General features: G+C 43.7%; 1 protein-coding gene across 1 annotated transcript; it reads right to left on the bottom strand.

The window, feature by feature from the left end:
- Window positions 1–1,287: 1,287 nt before the first annotated feature.
- On the bottom strand, window positions 1,288–20,127 carry LOC149339920 (CRISP/Allergen/PR-1-like). The gene is made up of 13 exons (XM_089550605.1): window positions 19,931–20,127; window positions 17,291–17,464; window positions 16,215–16,349; window positions 15,445–15,532; window positions 14,116–14,285; window positions 12,585–12,688; window positions 10,671–10,792; window positions 9,703–9,759; window positions 6,990–7,046; window positions 5,124–5,234; window positions 4,146–4,217; window positions 2,607–2,723; window positions 1,288–1,400 (listed from the first exon to the last, which is right to left on the bottom strand). The coding sequence occupies exons 1-13, from the start codon at window positions 19,964–19,966 to the stop codon at window positions 1,288–1,290; spliced, it is 1,356 nt and encodes a 451-aa protein (XP_089406731.1). The 5' UTR covers window positions 19,967–20,127.
- Window positions 20,128–20,508: the final 381 nt, after the last annotated feature.

Raw genomic sequence — 20,508 nt, 5'->3', positions numbered from 1 at the left:
GATGATGTCACAGTACAATAACGTGGACAATGGAGATATCCGCGCACACGCTGGCTGACACTGGTAACTGTGGCCAAAGAATCTGCTTTGCAATATATTGGGATCAGCGTGAGTAGAAATTATACCAGCTTTGGTATCGCATGGTTTTGTTGTTTTAAGCAGAAGTGCATTTGATGGCTTCCACACCCGATTTTAACCCAATTTTGTTACCGCACTTCACGGCAACAGTTTTCCGTCCGCACTACATAAATAGCCTGGAAGACAATCAAGTTGGGAAAGCGCGCCTCGTTAACAGTTAAGAACCCCCATCTGTTTGAAAGCGTGCACTGCATATAACAACGCCAGGCTAGTCATGCCTTCCAAGTGAGCATGGAAGAATGGGGCGCTAAGGAGAAAGAAGAATGCGTAGCTGTCAGAGGAGGAGTCAGCCTCGATTGGTCATATTGCAAGCATTCAATCCAATGCAGCTCGGACCTGCTGATCCGAAGGGTAGTCCATCTTTCTTTCGGGTCTGCAGCAAACCCTGGTCATCGCCCGCTGTGGGTATTGGCCATTTCCACAGAATTAACAGCAGCAGCAATAGGGATTCTTAAGTTATAAAGTCATTCATCGCCCTTTGAGTCGCTCTTCTATAACAGCCACAATTCGCCCGGGAATATTTACGCTCCCATCAGTTTCATTGTGCACTTTAGCAGCACTAGCCATCGAAAGAAAGCACGGATTGTTCTCCTTTTCGTTTTGGGTTTTGCTGCAAAGGTGTGAAACAAGTTACTACAGCCTGTTACGCTAGATTGTCTGTTTGCTTCATACAAACCAGCAGTTCGATTGCTTGGACCGTAAGAAAAATAACAAAAACTACACTAACTTGTTGATAGTTTTCTGCAGTTAATGTTCTTAGTTCTTATTTACTCTTTCTTGCATTCATTTTGAATCCGTGAGGATCGCTTCTGATGTACCCGCTTTGTTTACTTTAAACACCCCTAACACAAACTCATGTGCTGGGTTCTGGGGCCCTTCCTTTAGTAAACACTTAATATAAAACCATGGAATATCAATCAAACATTTCTGATTTCTGATATGAGTAATTAAGGGGAACTTGTGCAGGAGCTGCACCATGTCTTCCGTGTAGGCATCTGCCATTTGTTTTGCTTTTACAGCAGTCAGAGATCCATTTCTTTAACATTGGAAACACTGTTTCTAAAAAGAAACTTCAAATGAAAGGAACAAGATTGAGTTCTTATATATGTGCTACACTTTTCGCACGCAAGATTTTCCGGTAGTGAATTTTCATACCTTATGAGTCGCTGCTTCAGCAATATTATTCTGGCAATGGCATTTGATTTTTATTTCTGGTTCAATTCCTTGCGCTTTCGGTATCAGGCTGAGAAGCTTTTTTCTCACTGGAATAGGCCAAACAAACGAGTCATATGAGGGATAAAAACGCTTTGAATTCCCGCCGACCCAGAATAATGGCTTTGTGACTTGGATACGTTTTCACAACATGGCAGGTTTGCTGAACCACAATATGAAACAGTGCTGAAAACTTTTATATGACGTATCAGGTCCTGCAGTGGCTGTGATGCAGAAAAATGTTGCTTAGGTTAAAAACACGGTGGTTGAGCTTAACTCTGTGTGCGTACTCCTTGTTTTTAATAATTTCAAAGCAGGTTATTTTAATGCTCTTCACAAAAGTAGTAAATAAGAACTGCTTAATTTATTACGCACCAAACAAATGAGTGCGCACGTGATCGAATGAACAATAGCGAGAACCTTAAATACTTGGACATTAAGAACAACACAAAGGAGATCAGGGGAGCCAGTACAAGAGACCCAAATTAGATATTCCCAAGTTTTTTTTTTAAATTTCACTGTCACATGAATTAGCACTTTAAGAAAATAGGAAACATATCAAAATAAATTCTTGATAATCTCGTACACGTATGCCTTGGCCAGAGATTCACAATAAATCAACTATATCGAACCTCAAAACAAAACTGCCGGCGCTGCATGTTTTCAATGAAAGCAGCTGTGTTACGTTTCTTAGTATGTTACCGCAAATCTATGTTAAGTTTTTGCAGTTCACTTCAGTTTGTTTCAATCTTTTGGCCAAAAAAAAACGAGGATGACAACAAAAAAGGAGTTTTCTAAACTGCTTTTCAGGAGCATGTCAGCCTTGTTAGGATGGCGAAGATACAACGCTAAATAAACATGCCACACAGTCACAGCAAGCAATCGCATTTGCTTTAGAGCCTGAATAAATGGTATATTTTACTTCCAAAGGGCGCTGTCGTATTTTATGCGCGCCACGGGAGTCGCGTGTTTCTCAGACGCAACTTGTTCTGGCTGCAAAAGAACCCAGGCCGTGCCCATGTTATTATGCGAGGTTCGGGACTGTTAGAACATGTATTTGCACCCATTGTCTACAACGTTGTAAGTTATATAACACAGTTTCGACATTCTCAGCTATTCTGATCGCGATGGCCATCGCATGGGATTTCTCCTGTCACCGAAGCTGAGTTGCTTTCTCCTCTTGGTAGGAACACAATGATCTTAAAAATGGGTTCGTTTGAATTCCACTCCATCCTCCACGACCTTTTGTCACTCACTTTCTTCTATGGAAGCCTCGTCACACTTGCAGGGCGGCTCTTGTGTGCTCTCTTCGCTCCTTTCTCTTTCTTGTTTTGGAAGCACCTGCTGAGCTTTCCGAGGCAGCCTTTGTAGCGCTGCAAAAATGAAATAATGTGCGCAGGATCCAGCAATTCTGTCATTTTATGACACTCGTTTGCACATCGACTTTTCAAATTAAAAAAAAACTTTTGTAGGAAATGACTGGACCACTGCAATGTACAGAAGTTCAGATATACATCCTTTGTGTTTTTGGGTTCAACACTACCGGCGTTCACACGTACTACATTTATTAGACTTGAAATTTTTATTCCCAAATATTCGACCATTGTGAACATACAAAAAATATTACAGAAAGAGATGAAGCATGCCTAATAAAGTCAATTTTTTTTTGCATTAATCCTCCTTTCAAAACGTTTATTGAACCGTATTTCTTCTATTCCTATTCTGATATTGCTTTAAACATGTTTTAGATTATTGCCGCTTACGAGAAAAGGTAATTGTTTTCATTAAGTCGATGAGCCATTAGCGAAAGTTGCGTAAACAATCACGTATCTGTTACACTAGGTATCTATGGAGCGCAACAGGAATAAAAACGAGTTATGTATCAAACATCTCTGACGGTTCACTTTATGGCAGTTTCGGTATGCATTAAGTACTGCGAGTGCCTCACGTACTTTCAGCTGCATGAATCGTAGCTAGTCGACATTTGTGACTGCAAAATTATGATTTAAAAGAAAATTGAATTCATCCTGAAATGTACATTTCGTGATAAGGATGACGTATTTTCCAGGTAAAGATAGCATTGATTTGCTGTAGCAACGTTCTTTTAAAACTTTCAAATAGTTCACTGCTCTGTTGAACGAATACCGAAGCGACTGCGCAAGAATTAAGAAAGTTCATTGAATAAAATCATGAATTTAGGCTTCTAGATGGCAGCGCATTTGAGTAAGCATACACTGCGGCACTCTTTTGTCCAGGAAGGGTACTGGATAAACGTGTCAGATTTTCCGTACATTTAACTGCGTGAAGCTGCTGCTTGAAATTTCATAGCGTCAGTTCCTTCCGCCGAACGGGCTATACTCGGCTCGTCATCCCCGACAGGGCATGTGACCTGTCAGAGTTCTCCAAGAGAGGTGCACTATGAACAACAGCTGAGCCAAGTGGAGAAGAAACAAATGCCCAAAATAGCTTTGAGTTTGAAAATGGTGGCGCATGGAGTTCGCACTGAAGGGTTTCGGGGAGGTGCCTAGAGACTCAGACATTTTGGCCCAACATGCATAAACTATTCTGAAACGTTATAGGAACAGCAAAAATGCAGCACTGAGGCAAAATACGTCTACGTAAACTCAAATAATATTGTCATACTTCATCGTTCGCAATCGCCTTTCAGGTGGTTCTTGAATTTCTAAGACAAGGAGAAATAGCATACTCAAGTGTTAGGATGCAGTGAAACCCACTGTACTGCTTAGAAATCATTTATATTAGCATGCTGTTCAGTGAACCAGAGGGTTGCTTACGATAGCCTGCGAAGTTCACGTTTGGGTCGTAGTAAAAATCCGGACGCAGAGTCCCCGACCGCCAGCCAGCAGCTAAAACAAAGTTGGTTGAGAGCGAGCAAAAAAAAAAATGGTGAACAAGCAATCTTATGAACCTTGTTCAAGAAACTGCTTTTAATTTAACGGTACACATCTGCAATATAAATACTGCTAATCTATAGCAGACAGGTAGGAAGACTGCTCTCAGCACGTCCTCTATAAAGTAGGTATTTAAAAGCTTGTCGAACATAAAAACTTCAAAAATTACGTATGTAAAAAAAATAAAAGAGCACCGCGATTGAGTGTACGTTATTTCCCTCAATAAAAGTATAGATTGCAATTTTCGATCCTTGAAAATTGATAAGCGAGCAATGTAGGGTGGTGGTGCAATGATGACTGCGGCATGTCGACACTGCCCGCAAGGACAGTTTCTTCTTAAGGTTAAAGCCGTATACAAGCGGTCTATTGCCTAATGAAGCGCTTACTCAAGCCGAGAACTGCGGCATTAGTCTCAACGGTTTCTAATGATATCAGCTGCACAAATAGCCAATAATACAAAGCCTAACTGGTTGATGACCAGACATCTCGGTGCAGACCACGGTGCAGACTCAACACAGGAAGGTTATACACTATATTCCTATCTGAGTTAATCTGTACAAACCCTCGATGAAGATACGTCGAACACTAAATTTTTAGCTTGAATAAACTTTGAACTGTAACTCTGAATTTAGTTTTGAATAAAACGAAAGTACAGTAACTAGACATAGCGATGGTTTCTCTATGCATGTTGTCCTTACTTTAAAAGAGCTTAAGATCACCTTCGAAGCGATAAGGGAGCTTTCCTCCGCGAAAAAGGCTGCTGGCGAATTGAAATTTAGGCTTTCTTTCTTCCTTTTTACAAGCAGTGTGTACAGACAACCAATTTCTGAGTATATCAAGAAATAAGAAAAAGAGCCCTACCGTAAGAATTAAACGGCAGGCGTCCCTGCTGAATTCTTTGCTGTGGCTCTAACGGCACTGCTCTCAGTGGAATCGGCGCCATGGCTGTGTTGGGTAGAGTATTAAACGTCCCTGAAAGCGGACAGAAACGCATCGTGTGATTGACCAAGCAGGAGACAGTAAAGAACTCCAGCTTGTAACCTCATCAGTTGAACCTCGACCACAAAAGCATGCCACGTTATACATCAGCCATTATGTTCCACCTCGCGAGCAGGTTCCTATTCCGCTTTTCGCTCACTTAGCCTCACTTATTTCTATTCGTTACAGCCAATGCCCGTTAAGCATATTCCAACCGTCACTAAACCGGTGCAACAAAATAAATTGGATTTCTATAATGAAGCAATAAAGAGGGAAACAAGGGAGCAGCTCATACAGGACGATTAAGGTCAGAGTATTTTTTTTTAAACTGTATATCACGTACTCAATGGCACTGTCATCGTTACTAGATGCTAACACATACATACGCATACCGAAGAACCCACTGGTTAATTATGGAGAAAACTAAGTGGTGTACCAGAAGCTTCAGTTTAAGCGACCGCTGTAATTCTTATACTTTACTGCAGGGTTATATTCCTATGGAATGACCTTGCTTCTGAACTCTCATGTTACCCATTTTCAATGTTGAGTCTTCTTTCAGTTTTACTCAAACAGGAAAATTTTGTTCCAACGATCTGAACTCCATCATAAAAGGCGGCTTTCTTATTTTTCAGGCAGACAACTCCGCTTTATGGAGAAGCAAAAAACACCTCCTTTCAGAAAAAACCTTGAAGGTTAACTGTAAAGGGCAAGCAAACGTATTAGCGTGACTAGAAAATGCGACAAAATTTTTAAAATAAAGTCTTTCTCCATACTTAAACCGAGTAGACGCGTGAGAGGAGGTGTTTGTCCTCGTGTAGAAGCGATTTTACAGCTGCTCCGCCAGCACAGTGGCACATGCGTCAACAAAAGCGTCTTCGGAGTCTCGTAGTGTGGGAAGCCAGCGAAAGGCGCGAAGGAGGCCCAAGAGACTCGCGCGCACACCTCGGCGGCAAAAGGCTGAGCGAGGCGACGACGCCGCGTGAGCTGCCGTCATTACGCAAGGCGCGCGCTGGCGACACAGGTCTGGTGGTGCCATCTACCAGCGCGGCCAGTAACCAGTTCGGGTCGCGTGGGTCAACCTCAAGGTAAAGCTTCGCACAACTTTCTTGGCTGGGTTTCGAACCGTGCAAAGAGTACTTCCGCCCTAAAAAAGTGGTAGGGTTTTAACGTAGTTTCTGAGTAGACGTGAGAGAGCATGTTTGAGCCTTGTTGAATGATGGCTTTGCTTTCTGGGTCGTCGGCACGTCTGGCGACGATATTATTTCGATAGTAGTATTAGTTGACAAAGACGGCGATGTGAAATGCATAGAGCGGAAGTGCGTATATAAGATCGATAGTTGCATTACTTGAAGATAACGATGTGCAATGTACACCAAGAGAGTGTGTAATTATTTCGATATCAGCCTTAATTGAACAAGACAACGATGTGCAATGCTCAGCGCTCTCGAGAGCGTGTTGCAGTTTAATACGGGGCGTGATCGCCTGTGGCTTTAGTGCAGTGCTCTCGTGCAGTGGCCAGCGAAGCTGAACTGTTCGCGGCGCCGCGGGTTCGAATCCTAGTCGCGCCAGTGCTTATTTTATTAATTTATAGTTTGGCCAAGGTTACCCTCAAGGTCAAGCTTCACGCAAACTCTGTGTTTTCGCACTAAAAATTACTTCCAAACGCTTCAGTAACAAGTACTGAGGCCCGGTAGGCTTAACACCCTGTTCAGCCTACTGTCAGACCGACAATTTTGCATAAAAGCTCACGTCTCTGTGCTTGCTGCGGGAAATGATACACCCGGACATGACCCAAAAGCGATGTACCTGCAATGAAAACAAAAGAAGCAAGACGTCTCAAAAGCTGCAAGTGACAGAGAGCTTAAACGCATAGCCTATGCGCCTATGTCATGTGACCTTATAGTTCGCATTCAAACTAAGTAAATAATTCTGACCCTTTCAGTAGATCCGAGCAGCGCGCACTCGTGTCAGGCACATTAAAAGAGTTCAGCCGATATCGCTGAGCTAGTATTGTGCAGAGCTTAACATCTTTAAACTGTACATTTCCTATTACATGCCGTAACCTTCTGGGGTTCTTAATGTGCGCTAGCATGGTACGAAACACTGGCTTTTTTTTTATTTCGCCTCCATCGAAATGTGCCTGCCGTGGTCTGAACTCGATCCCGCAACCACTAGTTCAGTGTCAGAACGCCTTAACCACTGGACGACCGAGATGAGCTGAGAATGAGGCTCCTACTGCACATTCTGTGATTGGTTCCTTAGATGTCGACGGCGTTCAGCTTCTACGTATAAAATACGCATTGTTGCTTTAACTGAGTATCTCTCTGACATGCATGGCGATGCTTTTAGAGTGTGAGGCGTTTTCCTTCCTTTCTTTTTTTTTGCGTTCCGAACACTTCTAGCTGAAGCATTTATCACAAGCAAGGTATCATGTGGGCCAGTTAACTTGACCAGCCAAATTACGAAGTAGCACGTGATCTTTCGGATGTGGCATTAGGTGACAGGAAGATTTCATGTTTCCAACGGTTTACCACATCATCACAAAGAGTGGTTGCACCAGCTGTTTCTTTTTAGTACTCTTTTCAAAGTAGGGCGCGATAATATACAGGCCAGACCTTGAACTCGTTGCGCCTGGCACAGTACTCTACTAAATGTAAAATGCAGCTAAAAATAAGCCTAGTGCTTAAACATTAAAGAACGACTGCCATAAAATGATTAATTGAAAACATGCATGTTCACAGAGCGCTTTTTTACTCAATTTTGTAAATAACAAAAAAGTGATAAATAACGTTTGCGCGTAAAATGGCCTCCACGAACACTACATCAGCCCCAATTCCCGATGTCAAAGCAATCTAAATTTACAACGTAATTTTCAAAGTAAAACATTATTATTCAAAGCCTAATGAATGTCGGGTGCTTCAGTTATTCGATACAATTTTTTTAAGCCATGAAGAATACGTCGGTGTGATCCGTTCAAGTGCACCTTACTCCAAGGCGAATTTTATTTACGCGACAGATTGAAATTAAAAATGATTAACAAAATTAACTAATCAACTTTCCATTTTCTTTTTACAGTAAAAACCTTATATTGCGAAATTAAAAGTTGTCAACATCGGAATCCAGCCCACTTTCTAAAACTCTAATCGCGCAAGCAATGTCAGCACCTTCAAAATCATAAAACATATAAACATCAATATTTCATGCATAATCATTTAAGCATTAAAAATTCGAGCGATGCCATTTAATTAATGCGTAATGTGGAACAGGCAGCCTGAGGAGTTCTCAAAAGGACGTTTTTCACGGTCCATATATGGAACAGCAATGGCGGTTCCGGCATTTTATAAAATGAACTTGTCTTCGATATTGACAGCCTTTACTTTCTCAATAAGATATTGCACTCTGAACTAAAAACGAAAACGTTTAGTAGTCAATTTCTATTAATTAACGTATTTTAAACGCATTTTCTTTCATTAAAAATCTCCCCCTTGCCGCACAGTCCAGCGGCAGAGACTACACCGAAGCATATGTCACTTTTTAGAAGGAACACCTGCACTGAATAATTTGAGCACCTGCTATAATGACACCGTAGTACGCGTAACACAGAAGTTATGATTATTAACCCTGTAAGGACCAGACTTTGAAAACATCCGACAAAAATCTAGGACTTTCAGGATTTAATTCCTAATCATTCCTTCATTCTATAAATATAAAAATTTGGACCTTCGAAGAATATATCACTACTGAAATATAAAAATTTCTAACTAAATTCAGAATGATTACAACGAAAAAATTTCACGCAAATATGCAGCTGCATACAGTAACTCAAAAGCAAAATTCAAAGCCGTTATACATAAGCTGCAAGTGCAGCATTTCTACCACCAGATTTCCTGCATTTCTGACAATTGACACGCGGACCTTTGTCTGCCGGTGAAGGCTGTTTTAACATTTGGGCTAAGAATTAACGCAGTTCTGTGAGCACAACCGTAAATTGTTTCTATTTTCACGCTTCTTATCCAAGATACTACGCTGTGTATTATAAGAGAACAGTGCAAGTCGAAAACTATTCATCACGTACTTGGAAACTTTCTTCAGTTGCTAAGAAACAAAATAATTCGTCATGTCTTCAGCTGGAAAGCCATGACAATAAAAAAAATATTAAGATTATGCCGAATATTGCGGATATTGCTAAAAAAGTAATTTCTTGAAATATGTTGAACTATCAGTGAGTATATGCGTACTGCAAGCTACTGCCAGTGAATAAATATGTAGTTCTCTTTGCCGTAATCTTTGAGCGCCAGGAGAGACTGAGTTAAGCAGGCGAATATTAACATACACGCCTGCTAACAGAATTCCTCCTCCAGAACAATCTACATATTCCTGTTACTTGACAAAATGATTAGCACTGTATATTCACTTAGCACAGTGAAGATGAATTAGATGACGGTAGAAGTCAACAGCTTACGTGGGTGAGGACGCTCTGGGAAATGGTACACCCTGACGAGATCGGCAGGAGCCAGTCCTGAAAGAGGAAAGTTTGCCCGTATACATGCGTGCCGTCCTTTATATGCGCTGCACGAAGCTCAAAAACAGTCTCAGGGCTCTCCTTTACATCGCTTTTTTCCGGGGCTAACACCCAGGTAACCAGGCTGGGGTTTGCAGCGAGACCGGGTTACGAAGCTCACATAGACTCCTCATTCCTAACTCATCTCACTTCCTGTGGGCTAGTCAGTCATTTTCATCAACAAAATTTGATTCGTTCATTAATTAATTCATTCATTCAAAAGCGCCGCGGTCTGTCAGTGCCCCTGGGCTGCTTGAAGGCCGATACATTTCCGGCAGTGGAAGCGTAGCTTTGCGGGGTCGTTGCGCATTTATACTACGCGGTGCGCAAAGACCAATAATCTACTGCCGTTTTCTATGACATGGTCCACACCATAGCCAGATAACAGCCGAACCCATGTATTTTGCGCCCTTCGACATCATTGTCTTTCTCGCTGTTGTGTTCCAGAATTGAATTAGCGGAGCTTTCACTGCGCACGGCTCCAACGGAAAACGTTTCGGTATACGGCTTCATGAGCTACTGAAACTGCAAGAGCAGTAAAAATGTCCGAGATTTAACGAGAACATAGTTCGCAAAAATTCTCGGTATAAGCTGAGGAAATCAGACTGAGGGCATGTCTTATAATAAGCATATCTGTGCCTGTAAGCTATAAGCCTCTAAAGAGAATGAAGCCAAATTAATTGGTCAGACTAACCCATGTTATTACGCTTATAATGGGCGCCTTGAAAATTCGGGTGGTCATAGCTTTACCGATGACTGCAACATTTTTTCCTCATTACTATGTACACTGCCATTCGGATATATTTTGTGAACACAGAATTACAAAATGACCTGTTACTTATTCAGTGCGTGCATGATCTGGTACTCACGGCCTGAATGCCTTGCGTTCCCTGTGCAGAGACCGGGCTTAGAATGGCTGCATGTTGTTCCGTTCGGACAATGGCTGCATGGTGGACCCTTCTCGTACACTCGTGATTTGACCACGTTTCCCCTATTGCGTAAAAAGAATATTTTCAGTGGTACGTTCTTAAAGAGCCGCTAATTTTCACAGCTCTCTTCTGGTAGCCGTGAGATCGAACAAAAGTTATGAACCAGAGCTTTAATATCACGATGAGTCAGGTGTTCTGAGGATCTAACTGAAGGCTAAAATGTACGAGCCCACAAGACAGGGCTGTATTTAATATGCCCTTTTGTCACGTATGGATAGATAGATACAGAGAGAGTGGAAAGGCAGGGATGTTAACCAGAAAGGTTTCCGGTTGGCTGCACTGCACAGGGGAAGAGAATGAGGGGATTAAAGAGGGAAGAGAGGAGGAACAGGAAACACAATCACAATCTGCCAATCAAGGCAGTCTGAAGTGTACTATATAATATGCAATGGTGAAGTGCCTTGCTGAACTCCGTCTAAACAGCTTCAGTCATACTCAGCATGCATTCAGCGCTGTCTGCTACCTGACATCGAGCCAGCAATACTGGCTTGTATTCACATGCGGCTAGAATTCAACCATAAAAGAAACGAATAATTGCCGCAAATGCATATCTGACAAAGAAAATAAAGCTGGTCCTATTGTAGCTTCTGAAGTGATGCGAGAGCCCCCATCCTTGGATTGCACCTTAATTGTGTCAGGTTTTACTCCACACTTGTTCCGCAGAGCAGACGGTTGAGCTTTCACACGCGTTTTAACTGCAGGCCAGTGTCCGTTTCCAAACGTGGCAATCTACCGCGTTGTCAATTGAATGGGATGACTTCTCACACCATCATACCAGGCGATTAGAGAAAATGCAGGCTCAGGTCAGGAGTGATTAGCAAAGCAAGGGTAGCACGACTTTTTCTCCTAAGTATGCCTTTAAAGCGTGTCTGCTGACCCGGCGGTGAGCTTTGTACGAACTGCAAATTAAGAGCGAAGATTGTGCTATGAAAAAAATTTTCGGATCACCCACTCGCCACCGTTCGAACCTTCTACAAGATGCATGCATGTGAGGTACATTCCCGATTTCGTAGAGTACTCCGCCACAATTTCGAAGCCAAAGCCTAGCCGCATAACTTCTGGCGGTTGTTGTACTTTCTTCGTCGCGGCGGAATCGCTTTTCAGGGGTCATGTTTATCCACGTTGTCGACGTTGAGATACACCTGCTTCGCTGACGGATTTCCCGTTCTTTTATTTATAATTTATTCGGGTATCTGCTCATTTTTATATATCTATCAGTTGGTCCAGGCCTCCATGCAAGGCCTAAGACAGGAGCAGGTATCACGAGGTTGCAGAAAAAAGCTTTACTTCCCACGCAATTGCCTTGCGAAACCTCGAAGGTGGTATCGTCTCCCGCGCGGATAAGAAAGTACTTTATAGCTCAAAGCAGAGAGGATTCTACGCTTCTATCATGCACTCTAGAAATCCTCTAGACCATACTTCAATCGAGCTAGACGAATAGGTGCCATTAGAACGCATTCAATGGGAGCCTTCGGGCGGCACAGGCCAATATAAGCCGATTTCTCATAACATGGATGCTCCACTGGTTTTGCAGCGTGACGGTTGTTTACGAACGGGACAGGAATCTGGGGTGCATACAAGCCGCAAAAGTGTATCCCGCATTACAAAATTCAATGACGGCAGGTGGTAATGAGAGGATAAATAGACTTCGAAAAGTTGGAAGTGGCTCGATGAATAGTTGCTGGCATGACAAAGAAAATTATTATTCATCTAAAGCGGAATGATTCAGCCTGCACATTAGTTTAGTACGAAAGGAAGTTGGAAAAGAACAAAAAAAAATGTTCATGGACTTACAATGGGCCATAGTTGCATGTGTAGAGAGTGCGATACCAATCCTCGTCTTCAATCTTGAACCTGGCTTTGCCGCATCCAATATAAGTTGTTTTAGCCCATATCATCTGCTCTTCAGCAGTGACGCCAAAAGAACAAAAGATGAGAACCATAAATAAATTCGCCTTTGGAAAAGGTTACAGGTGACAAGGTATTTACTAAACGCTTTATATTAATGCAGTTTGGACAAGTTCACACCTGAACTCGTTGCGAGTAACACAAAGGCGCGCTTACTCAGCCCTCTCATTATTCTCGTTATCTCCTGTCACCGTCTTGGAATGAACGCAATTCTAAAAATCACCGCGGAACCGGACAAAAGAAAATATGTAAGCGACGCTCTGTTTCTGATATTTAATATTTACTCTTTTGACTACTTACTGGCCCAAAAGTGGACCCTTATATACACATCTAACATTTTCATAACACCTTTTTGAGATCTATTCATCTGAAGCTCCTCTTTTGTAGACAGGTACTGGAACGCTAGCTTAAAGCGAAAATAAATGCAGGCTATCCCCGTTTCATTTAAAAAAACAGCGCTCTTATAACATATATATAAAAAACATACATAAAAAACAGCGCTCATTATAAAAATTCCACTATTGTATCCCCGTCAGTTGCGCAACAGATTCAGATACGAACGCTATTTTCCGCCATTCTTTTCTTTGGCGAACACATCAGTTACTTTATTTTGTGCCAGAGCTTCGCGATCACTCTATGACTTGTATTTTTGACTACAGAATCATGTTTTGGTTTCTTGCGGTTTAACGTCCCAAAGCAACTGAGGCTGTGTGGGACGCCGTAGTGAAGGGCTCCGGAAATTTCCATCACCTGGGGTTCTTTAACGTGCACTGACATCGCACAGTACACGGCCTCTAAAATTTCGCCTTCATCGAAATTCAGCCGCCGCGTCCGGGATCGAACCCGCGTCTTTCGGGTCAGCAGCCGAGCGCCGTAACCACTGAGCCACCATGGCGGGGATAGATAATCATGGTGTATCCGTAGTACCAGGGCTCCTATTATAGCTCTTATATCCCCTTTCATCACGTAACAAAAACCAGCCTTGCATTTTTTATTAAGTTTTTCCCACTTACGTACTAATGATGCCATAGCAACCATACTGAATAGGTTACTCCAAATATGAGCAAGAAAGCGCTACATATTTAGACGTATAGAAGAACTACATTATAAAGGTAGTGAACGGAGCAATGATGCCAGATGACGTTAATGCTGGTTTTGGTTGAACTGAAGACATTCAGCGCGTCAAATTTAATCCGCTCATAAAACAGCACTTTGCGCATTTCTTTTCCTTTCGCCTTCGAAAATTACCAAAAATCTGCGCATACATAATTTTCGTTTTATACAATACAGGTACTGCGCTTAATATACACGAGCCTTTTGCAGACCACGTTGATGTAGCCAAGACCCTCTTTCACCCAGAGTTTGTCAGCGCCGCAATATTCACTGCGACAGCGAGATGCCGGACCGGTGTTCTCACCTGAGTAAAATGCCCGCTGTCCTCAACTGTGCGGAAAGCGTCAACCTCAGAAGGGTCGAACAGCTTGTATTCGTCAAACCAGCTCTTGACAACGCCTGCCCAGTCGGTCGGTTTCGACGTCAATGACGACGAATAATGCAGGAACAAGTTCTGGCCTGCGTTGAACCTGGCTGAGATTAATTTTACGAGCATTATTTAGAGCAAGTATGAGGTCTGGAGTAGCGAAAAGACGCCACGACATTTTCCCGTTAAGAATTTTCTATTATTAGGAGCTTAGTTACTTCACACAAGCGGCCGGTCAGAGCAGCACAGTCTATACACGTTCTTAACACATTTGGCTGGTTTTGTTTACTGTTCATTTTATGTCTCCTGTACCTTCTATTTCGTTACTATTTCCTACCATAGAGTTCCTCAAATATTTATGCCATACAGTGTATTACATTAACTTTCACACTCAAAGCCGCAGAAGCAATTTCTCGTTCTGTATCTTGTTGCAATGTCGTGATTTTTTTAATAACGCTTGATTTATTACTGCCCATGGCAGTGTCTCGAATCCCCGAATCAGCACCTGGCCCGGAAGTCATCAGAATCCGCGAGGCCCAACTTTTTTTTTTCCAGAGCACTCATGCAACCTCCGAGAGAACAAACTTCAGTTAACCTTACTACTCAGCCTACAAAACGCGCCGATAGAAGCTGTTTTACATTTAACTTAAACACAATAGATTTGGGCCAAGAACACAATATTCTGCGGTTAATTTTCCGAAAGCATAGTGACGCAAATATGTTCGATTGCATAAAGGTGCTAACAGCTAGGGATAGCTGCTCTGCTAATAACAGCTGTACTAAAAGTAAGGTTCCACTAACAAGAGTTTCACGATATGCTAGTAGCTGAAATAGCAAGACCTCTCTAGTAAAAGTTTTACTAGTGTAGCTTGACTAGTAATTGGTCTAATAACTTTACTGATAACATCATTAATATTAACCCTAACCAAAAGTCAGGGCACTGGGCTACAAGAGGCGTCGTTGCATAAAGCTTCACTCCGAGCGGGTGGTAACTTAATGATCATCTTAAGGACACTGCAGCGTCAAAGATAAAGATCAAGGATTTGTTTTTAAAAGTTTTGGTATATTCTCTGTGTTAGTTGCATGATGTATACACTCTTTTTTGAACTTTTCTTTTTTAGTGCAGGCACCACTCTTTAAGCTAACTTCCTGTACTCTGCATGGGTAGTGGAACTCCCTAGAAGTCAGCGCCTAGTGCAACCGACCGCCAACTTCCTGCGCTAGCGCATATAAACGCACGGTTCCGGGATAAAAGCCCGAACTTACAAACCCTGCGGCAGGAGTAGCAGTCATGGTGGAAGCGGCACTGATTGGCGTGCGCCTGAGCGACAGCGGCAAGCTCGTTGTCCCAGGCCTGCGAGATTGTACAGTGCTCAAGTCTCAAAAGGTAAAACATGCCAAAACAACTTGAGCCCACGAGCGTCTATAGATGGGTTACAGAAATACGCTAGTACAGGCATGTTCCAAGCCATTTCCGCCCTCTTAGCCGTGCCCGAAGGCCGAATAAGTGTTAATTTGTACCATCCCTCATCACGGCAGTACACACAGGGATAGGCACTTTACGACAGAAGGCACAATCTCATTCGCCCCCTTCTGAACATGGCAATTCACTATTCTCAGTGGTCAGAAGGTGATCATATGCGATTCCAAATAAGGCCGTCATATTTCTCTTTAAAACGTCGCTATGGGCACGTTGGTCTGGGCTAGTTGGTTCATTGTTTTTCGTCGACAGACTACCACAGCGCTATGGAACACGGGCACAAGACAGGACGGGCGCACGTAATTCTCCTACACTGACCCCTTTTCTCCATCACCGTCCGAAGCACGTTTCTGCTATAGCCTTGGTCAGAGCGCGTACTGTTTTGCGTGTGTCTTCTTGCGTCCGTGTTCAATAGCGCTGTGGTAATCTGTCGTCGCAGACCGGAAAGGGTTTCCATTTGGACTTTATCTTTCATGGCAAGAAAAAAAAAATTGTTGCAAGAAACAAAATGGCGGCAAAATGATGTGAGGAAATGCCGCGTAACCACCACGCTTACCAGTTTCATCATGTTGGCAGCCGGATCCAGACCTTGTACTTGGCCTCTGGCAACCATCTGTCGGTAAGTGTTGTGGGCGTCCAGTATGTCTTTGATTTCTTTCTTTGATATTCCAGCAGACGCTATTGAACAGTCCTGTACAATGCAAGGCATACTTATTAGACGGCCCCAGGCCCACCCGAATGTGATTTTTTTTTTAAAAGCTAAATCATGTGTGGTTGCTATTCTATAAGAACCCCTAAGCGCTAGAATCGCCATTTATTCTTTCTATTTGCGGAACTCTTCTCTGGAAATAAGGCGCCATATAAGATTTGGATTGCCACTACACAGCTACCCTGATACGCTTTGGTCAAGGCAGCCATTTTGCATGCTGTTTTGTTTGAAGTAGTAAGTCGCAGAAGTTTATACCTGGACTCCGCAGCCGTATGTACAAGCCGCCATCTGGAAAGCCGCTGGTTTCAGAGTTTCTGGGCGGAAATTCAACAGCCATCTAGGAAAATTATGTGCCTGCGACTGAGCTGCTCGCAAGGGAGACGGGCGAGGGCGTGCTACGTTCAGGCAAGCAGCGAACGGAACTAGACGAATTGCTGTTTATTCTAAAGCCCACATATCAAAAATAAACAGAGAAAGGGAGACAGTATGCGGGTATAAAAATCGAGCGAAGAACACTCAGGTAAAAGATTGCCACGCCGATGAACATCGCATGCTACAGGATTATAATTTTCACGCCTAATTTGCACGTGGTTCCCGAGTGCAGCTGACATTTACTTCCCAACTCCTCGTACCCTTACTGATGAAAACGCAGGTTTTTTTTTTTTTTTTTCAGCAGCCTCTGCTACAAATACTTGGGCAGCAGTGTGCCTTCGCCTGCAACAGCTTTATCGTGTTCCGCAGAGCAATACCAAGCGTCAGACTAACTCATTCCATTCAGCAACTTAGACCTGCATGAAGGCCGGCAACCAAAAGTGGCTACAATAATTACAACGCAATATTGTAAGGTCAAGTTTAATAAACACCTTCGAGTCTCAAAACATTTTTTTTTACGACAAACAGATTCGGGCGCCGCCAGTATTTACCTCTCTACGTGGTAGACAAATTGTGTGACGCGACGACAGTCTTCGGTACACGTCGTTACAGCGATGCGCCCAGCAGTGGCCCCAAAGCAGCAAGCAGTGAAACACCAAGCACGCCACAAGCGAAGTCCAGCCACCGCCCTTCATCCGTGGCGCCATCGGCCCAGGCTTGAAGGCCTGCGAGATAGCAGAACAGAACAAGAATCTTCGGCGGATCTGGTTATCTTACTCCTCTGCCGGAGCGCTGCATCCAGGGATGCTCGTTAACGATGAAGCCAAGATCATTGCAAAGCAGCTCTCTTCGCATCCGCAGTGCTCATATGCCGGAGTGTCTGCCATTCCGATGAGGTGGGTGAAAGCAATTGTAAACGTAACTCTCAGCTGCATGCGACACAACATCGCCGCATTTCAGCAGGAGAGACTGGATCGCGGCTTTATAGGTAGATACGTGTCGAGATTGTGCGAAAGGCATCCTGAGCCTCAGGGGATAGATCGCGAGACCAAAATCATGCTGCGTTTTCTGCTGCACGACAACTACGAGGGCTTGTAAGGGCACAAGGATTTCATCTACATAATCAAGAACTTGAATGGTCCACACGTACGGACGGCGATTTAAGTGGCATTAAGGGTTACACATTAAAGTGCTTACCATTTTTTATGTGCACAAGTTTTAAGAACGTCAGCAACAAAAACAAAAAGAGCAGAAAAGAGTATACAGAGAACAGCACGCAACGTTTAAAGCCATCGACACTGCTCCAGCAACACCAGGTTATCGTTGGTGATCAAAAAGGACACGAAACGGAAGCAACGTTGTCGAGAGCAATCCTCAATTGCTGCATCTAAAAAGTGATCTGAATATGCAGGCAAAAGGCTTGACCCTATCTCAGCCACCAGCACTGATCTCTCTGAGGCTGAGAAAAATACGGAACTGTTTTTATTTTTATGCCCTGAAGGGCTCGCTCTTACATCCCAGCCTGGTTGAACGCTCTGTTCGCGCCCTCGGACACCTTTACTTGGAGAAGAGAAACAGAAAAATTATCTACGACTCGGACAGCACACCTTGTCAATTTTTTTTACCTGCACGACCAGCATCAAGTATCGCAGCGCATTCGGTAATTCTCTTTATATTCTAGATGTTTTTTATGCAAGCACCATTTTCCGCTTCCCATTTTTTCTGCCTTACCTACTTAATATTTATTAGCGTTTCGCGAGAACAGACGACATGATGTCGGACAAGACGTGACACGGATAACAGAACATTTTTCCAAGTGACGAGACGTTCTTATGCAGCGTGACTTAGGACGTGGCCAGCGGCCAACAAAAGACGGTGATGCCGTGGGATCACGCAGAAAGCAGCCATCGAATTTTTCTTCTTTCTCCCTCTTTTCTCGTAAAGCGTTTAGACTCTACTGGCCTGTAGGTAGGCGAAAAACGTGACACCAGGAGATCCCTTAGACACAAGCAGACGCGTGCATATAAATGGCTGCATTACTCGTTGCAGGAATGACGACGTTCCGTAAAGCCTCACGCACCTTCATGAATATAGTCAACTGCTTGAGGCTTTCGCTAGCGTGTATTTCTAACTGTAAAGCAGGACAGAGGAATCTGCTTCTAGAAGTTCCGAGTCTGTCTGCGTTGTACTGGGACCCATAGGCATACCTGCAGAAGTTCACCGTCATGACAAACCGCTATTTCGACCCCAGAATTACGCAAGCGGTCGAGAACGCTGTCAACCCTGCTTTGCCTCAGTCATAATGCTTCGCGCGGATAGAAGAGGTGAAAATAAATGAATGCATTAAATTTCTATGTGTTGCAGTACGTAGTCTGAGTTAGATGCACTGCATTCAATAACCACTCCGATATAAATAAATCGCTTTAAATTGTTGTCTTTTGTACGGTGTCGCGTGTTGGACCCACGAAAGTATTTCCTGTGCACGAGTTTACTAATATCGCGTTCCTCTATTTCAAGCTTAAAACTATGGAAGCAGTAGAGTAGACTCTATTACCACCAGGTCACGGTACTACCGGCAGCAAATAGCGGTACCACCAGGCGAGTTGCAAATAGTCAGAAAAATTTGCAACAATAGTATCAGAACAGCGCAAAAACCTGGAAGTGAAAAGAAAACAGTGACAGGGCGCTGTCTGTCTTTTTTTCCACTTCGACGTCTTTCTGCTGTTCTGATAATTTTGAACGAACTCACAAAAGCTTCCACTTTGAGCAATTATAAGGCATCGAAAGGCTATTAAACACCTAAAATCACTTAGGAAAACCTTCTTCAATACAAAAAGAACATCAGACCAGTTACCCTGCAAACATTCCTTCAAAAACAAAGCGCCCATCTGTCCCTTACAACTCCTTCTCAGGCCTTGTCGTCTTGAAGGACTAACAGAATGGCTCGCGCTACCCAGTGTCGCTTGTCGACTCCAAAGCACCACTTCTAATGAACGACAAATGACCTTCTTGCCGAAAGTGAAAGTACAAACAAATATCAGCATGGCCACAGTACAACAGAAAAAATATTTTCTAATGCCGCTGGAACAAGTTCTGAATGGACAGAAATTATGAATGCATATAATACTATGACAAGGAAGGTTTCAAAGTTCGGTAGTACTCCACTTTCATTCTCGCTAAGCTCTACTCACCTCCCGAGACACTGGTCGCTCGACTGCCAGCGGCATCGCCCTAAGTTCCAGCAGTCTTCTTGTAACCCAGAAATGAAGGACTGGCCTTTCTCCGTGGTACCGGTCCTTTTCTGCCACCCGCCTCGAAAGGAATGCTTCACCTTTTGCGTTCGGAACGCGGCCGGCTAACAACCCCTTGTCATCGACGCTCCCGCGCGTCCAGCTGTCGCCGTGTCGCAGCTCTCAGCTGAGTTCCGGTCACTCCGCCAGTATGGGAGAGGGAAGGGCTACTGTCGCTCTTTCCGTGCTGTCCACACCACTGGACAAGCAGGCGTTCCCCAGCTACGGGCGCCCAATCGCGAGCGCGCAGTAAATCTCTGGTCCTTGACAAGTCTAGCAGCGCAGCGGCAATGAGAATGGAGTCTCACTGGAAGCACTATCCCCGAAACTCTCACTCGACTTTCCCGCAGCATGCGTGCGTAGTCGCCCCGACCGCGTCATGGGCAACGGCACATGCCCCCCTTGACTGGCGTGCGTCGACAACGACTCGGCTGCTCCTGCTGAGCTGCGCTCGACTCCTGCGCGAGGTCGTGGAGGGT

Source organism: Amblyomma mixtum, chromosome 6 (assembly GCF_055824585.1).
Source record: "Amblyomma mixtum isolate Tamu chromosome 6, ASM5582458v1, whole genome shotgun sequence".
NCBI classification, from domain to species: domain Eukaryota; kingdom Metazoa; phylum Arthropoda; class Arachnida; order Ixodida; family Ixodidae; genus Amblyomma; species Amblyomma mixtum.
The sequence above is the reverse complement of the archived record's forward strand: the minus strand, read 5'-3'. Positions and strand labels throughout refer to the sequence as shown.

Bases quoted from the DNA above. Each gene is read 5' to 3' on its own strand.
- LOC149339920 (XM_089550605.1), bottom strand. From the start codon at position 19,966: ATGCCGCTGGCAGTCGAGCGACCAGTGTCTCGGGAG. The intron at 15,533-16,214 runs GTAAGCGTGGTG...ACAATCTCGCAG, and splicing joins CTGCCAACATGATGAAACTG to GCCTGGGACAACGAGCTTGC. The intron at 9,760-10,670 runs GTGAGTACCAGA...TTCCTCTTTCAG, and splicing joins GAACGCAAGGCATTCAGGCC to GACTGGCTCCTGCCGATCTC.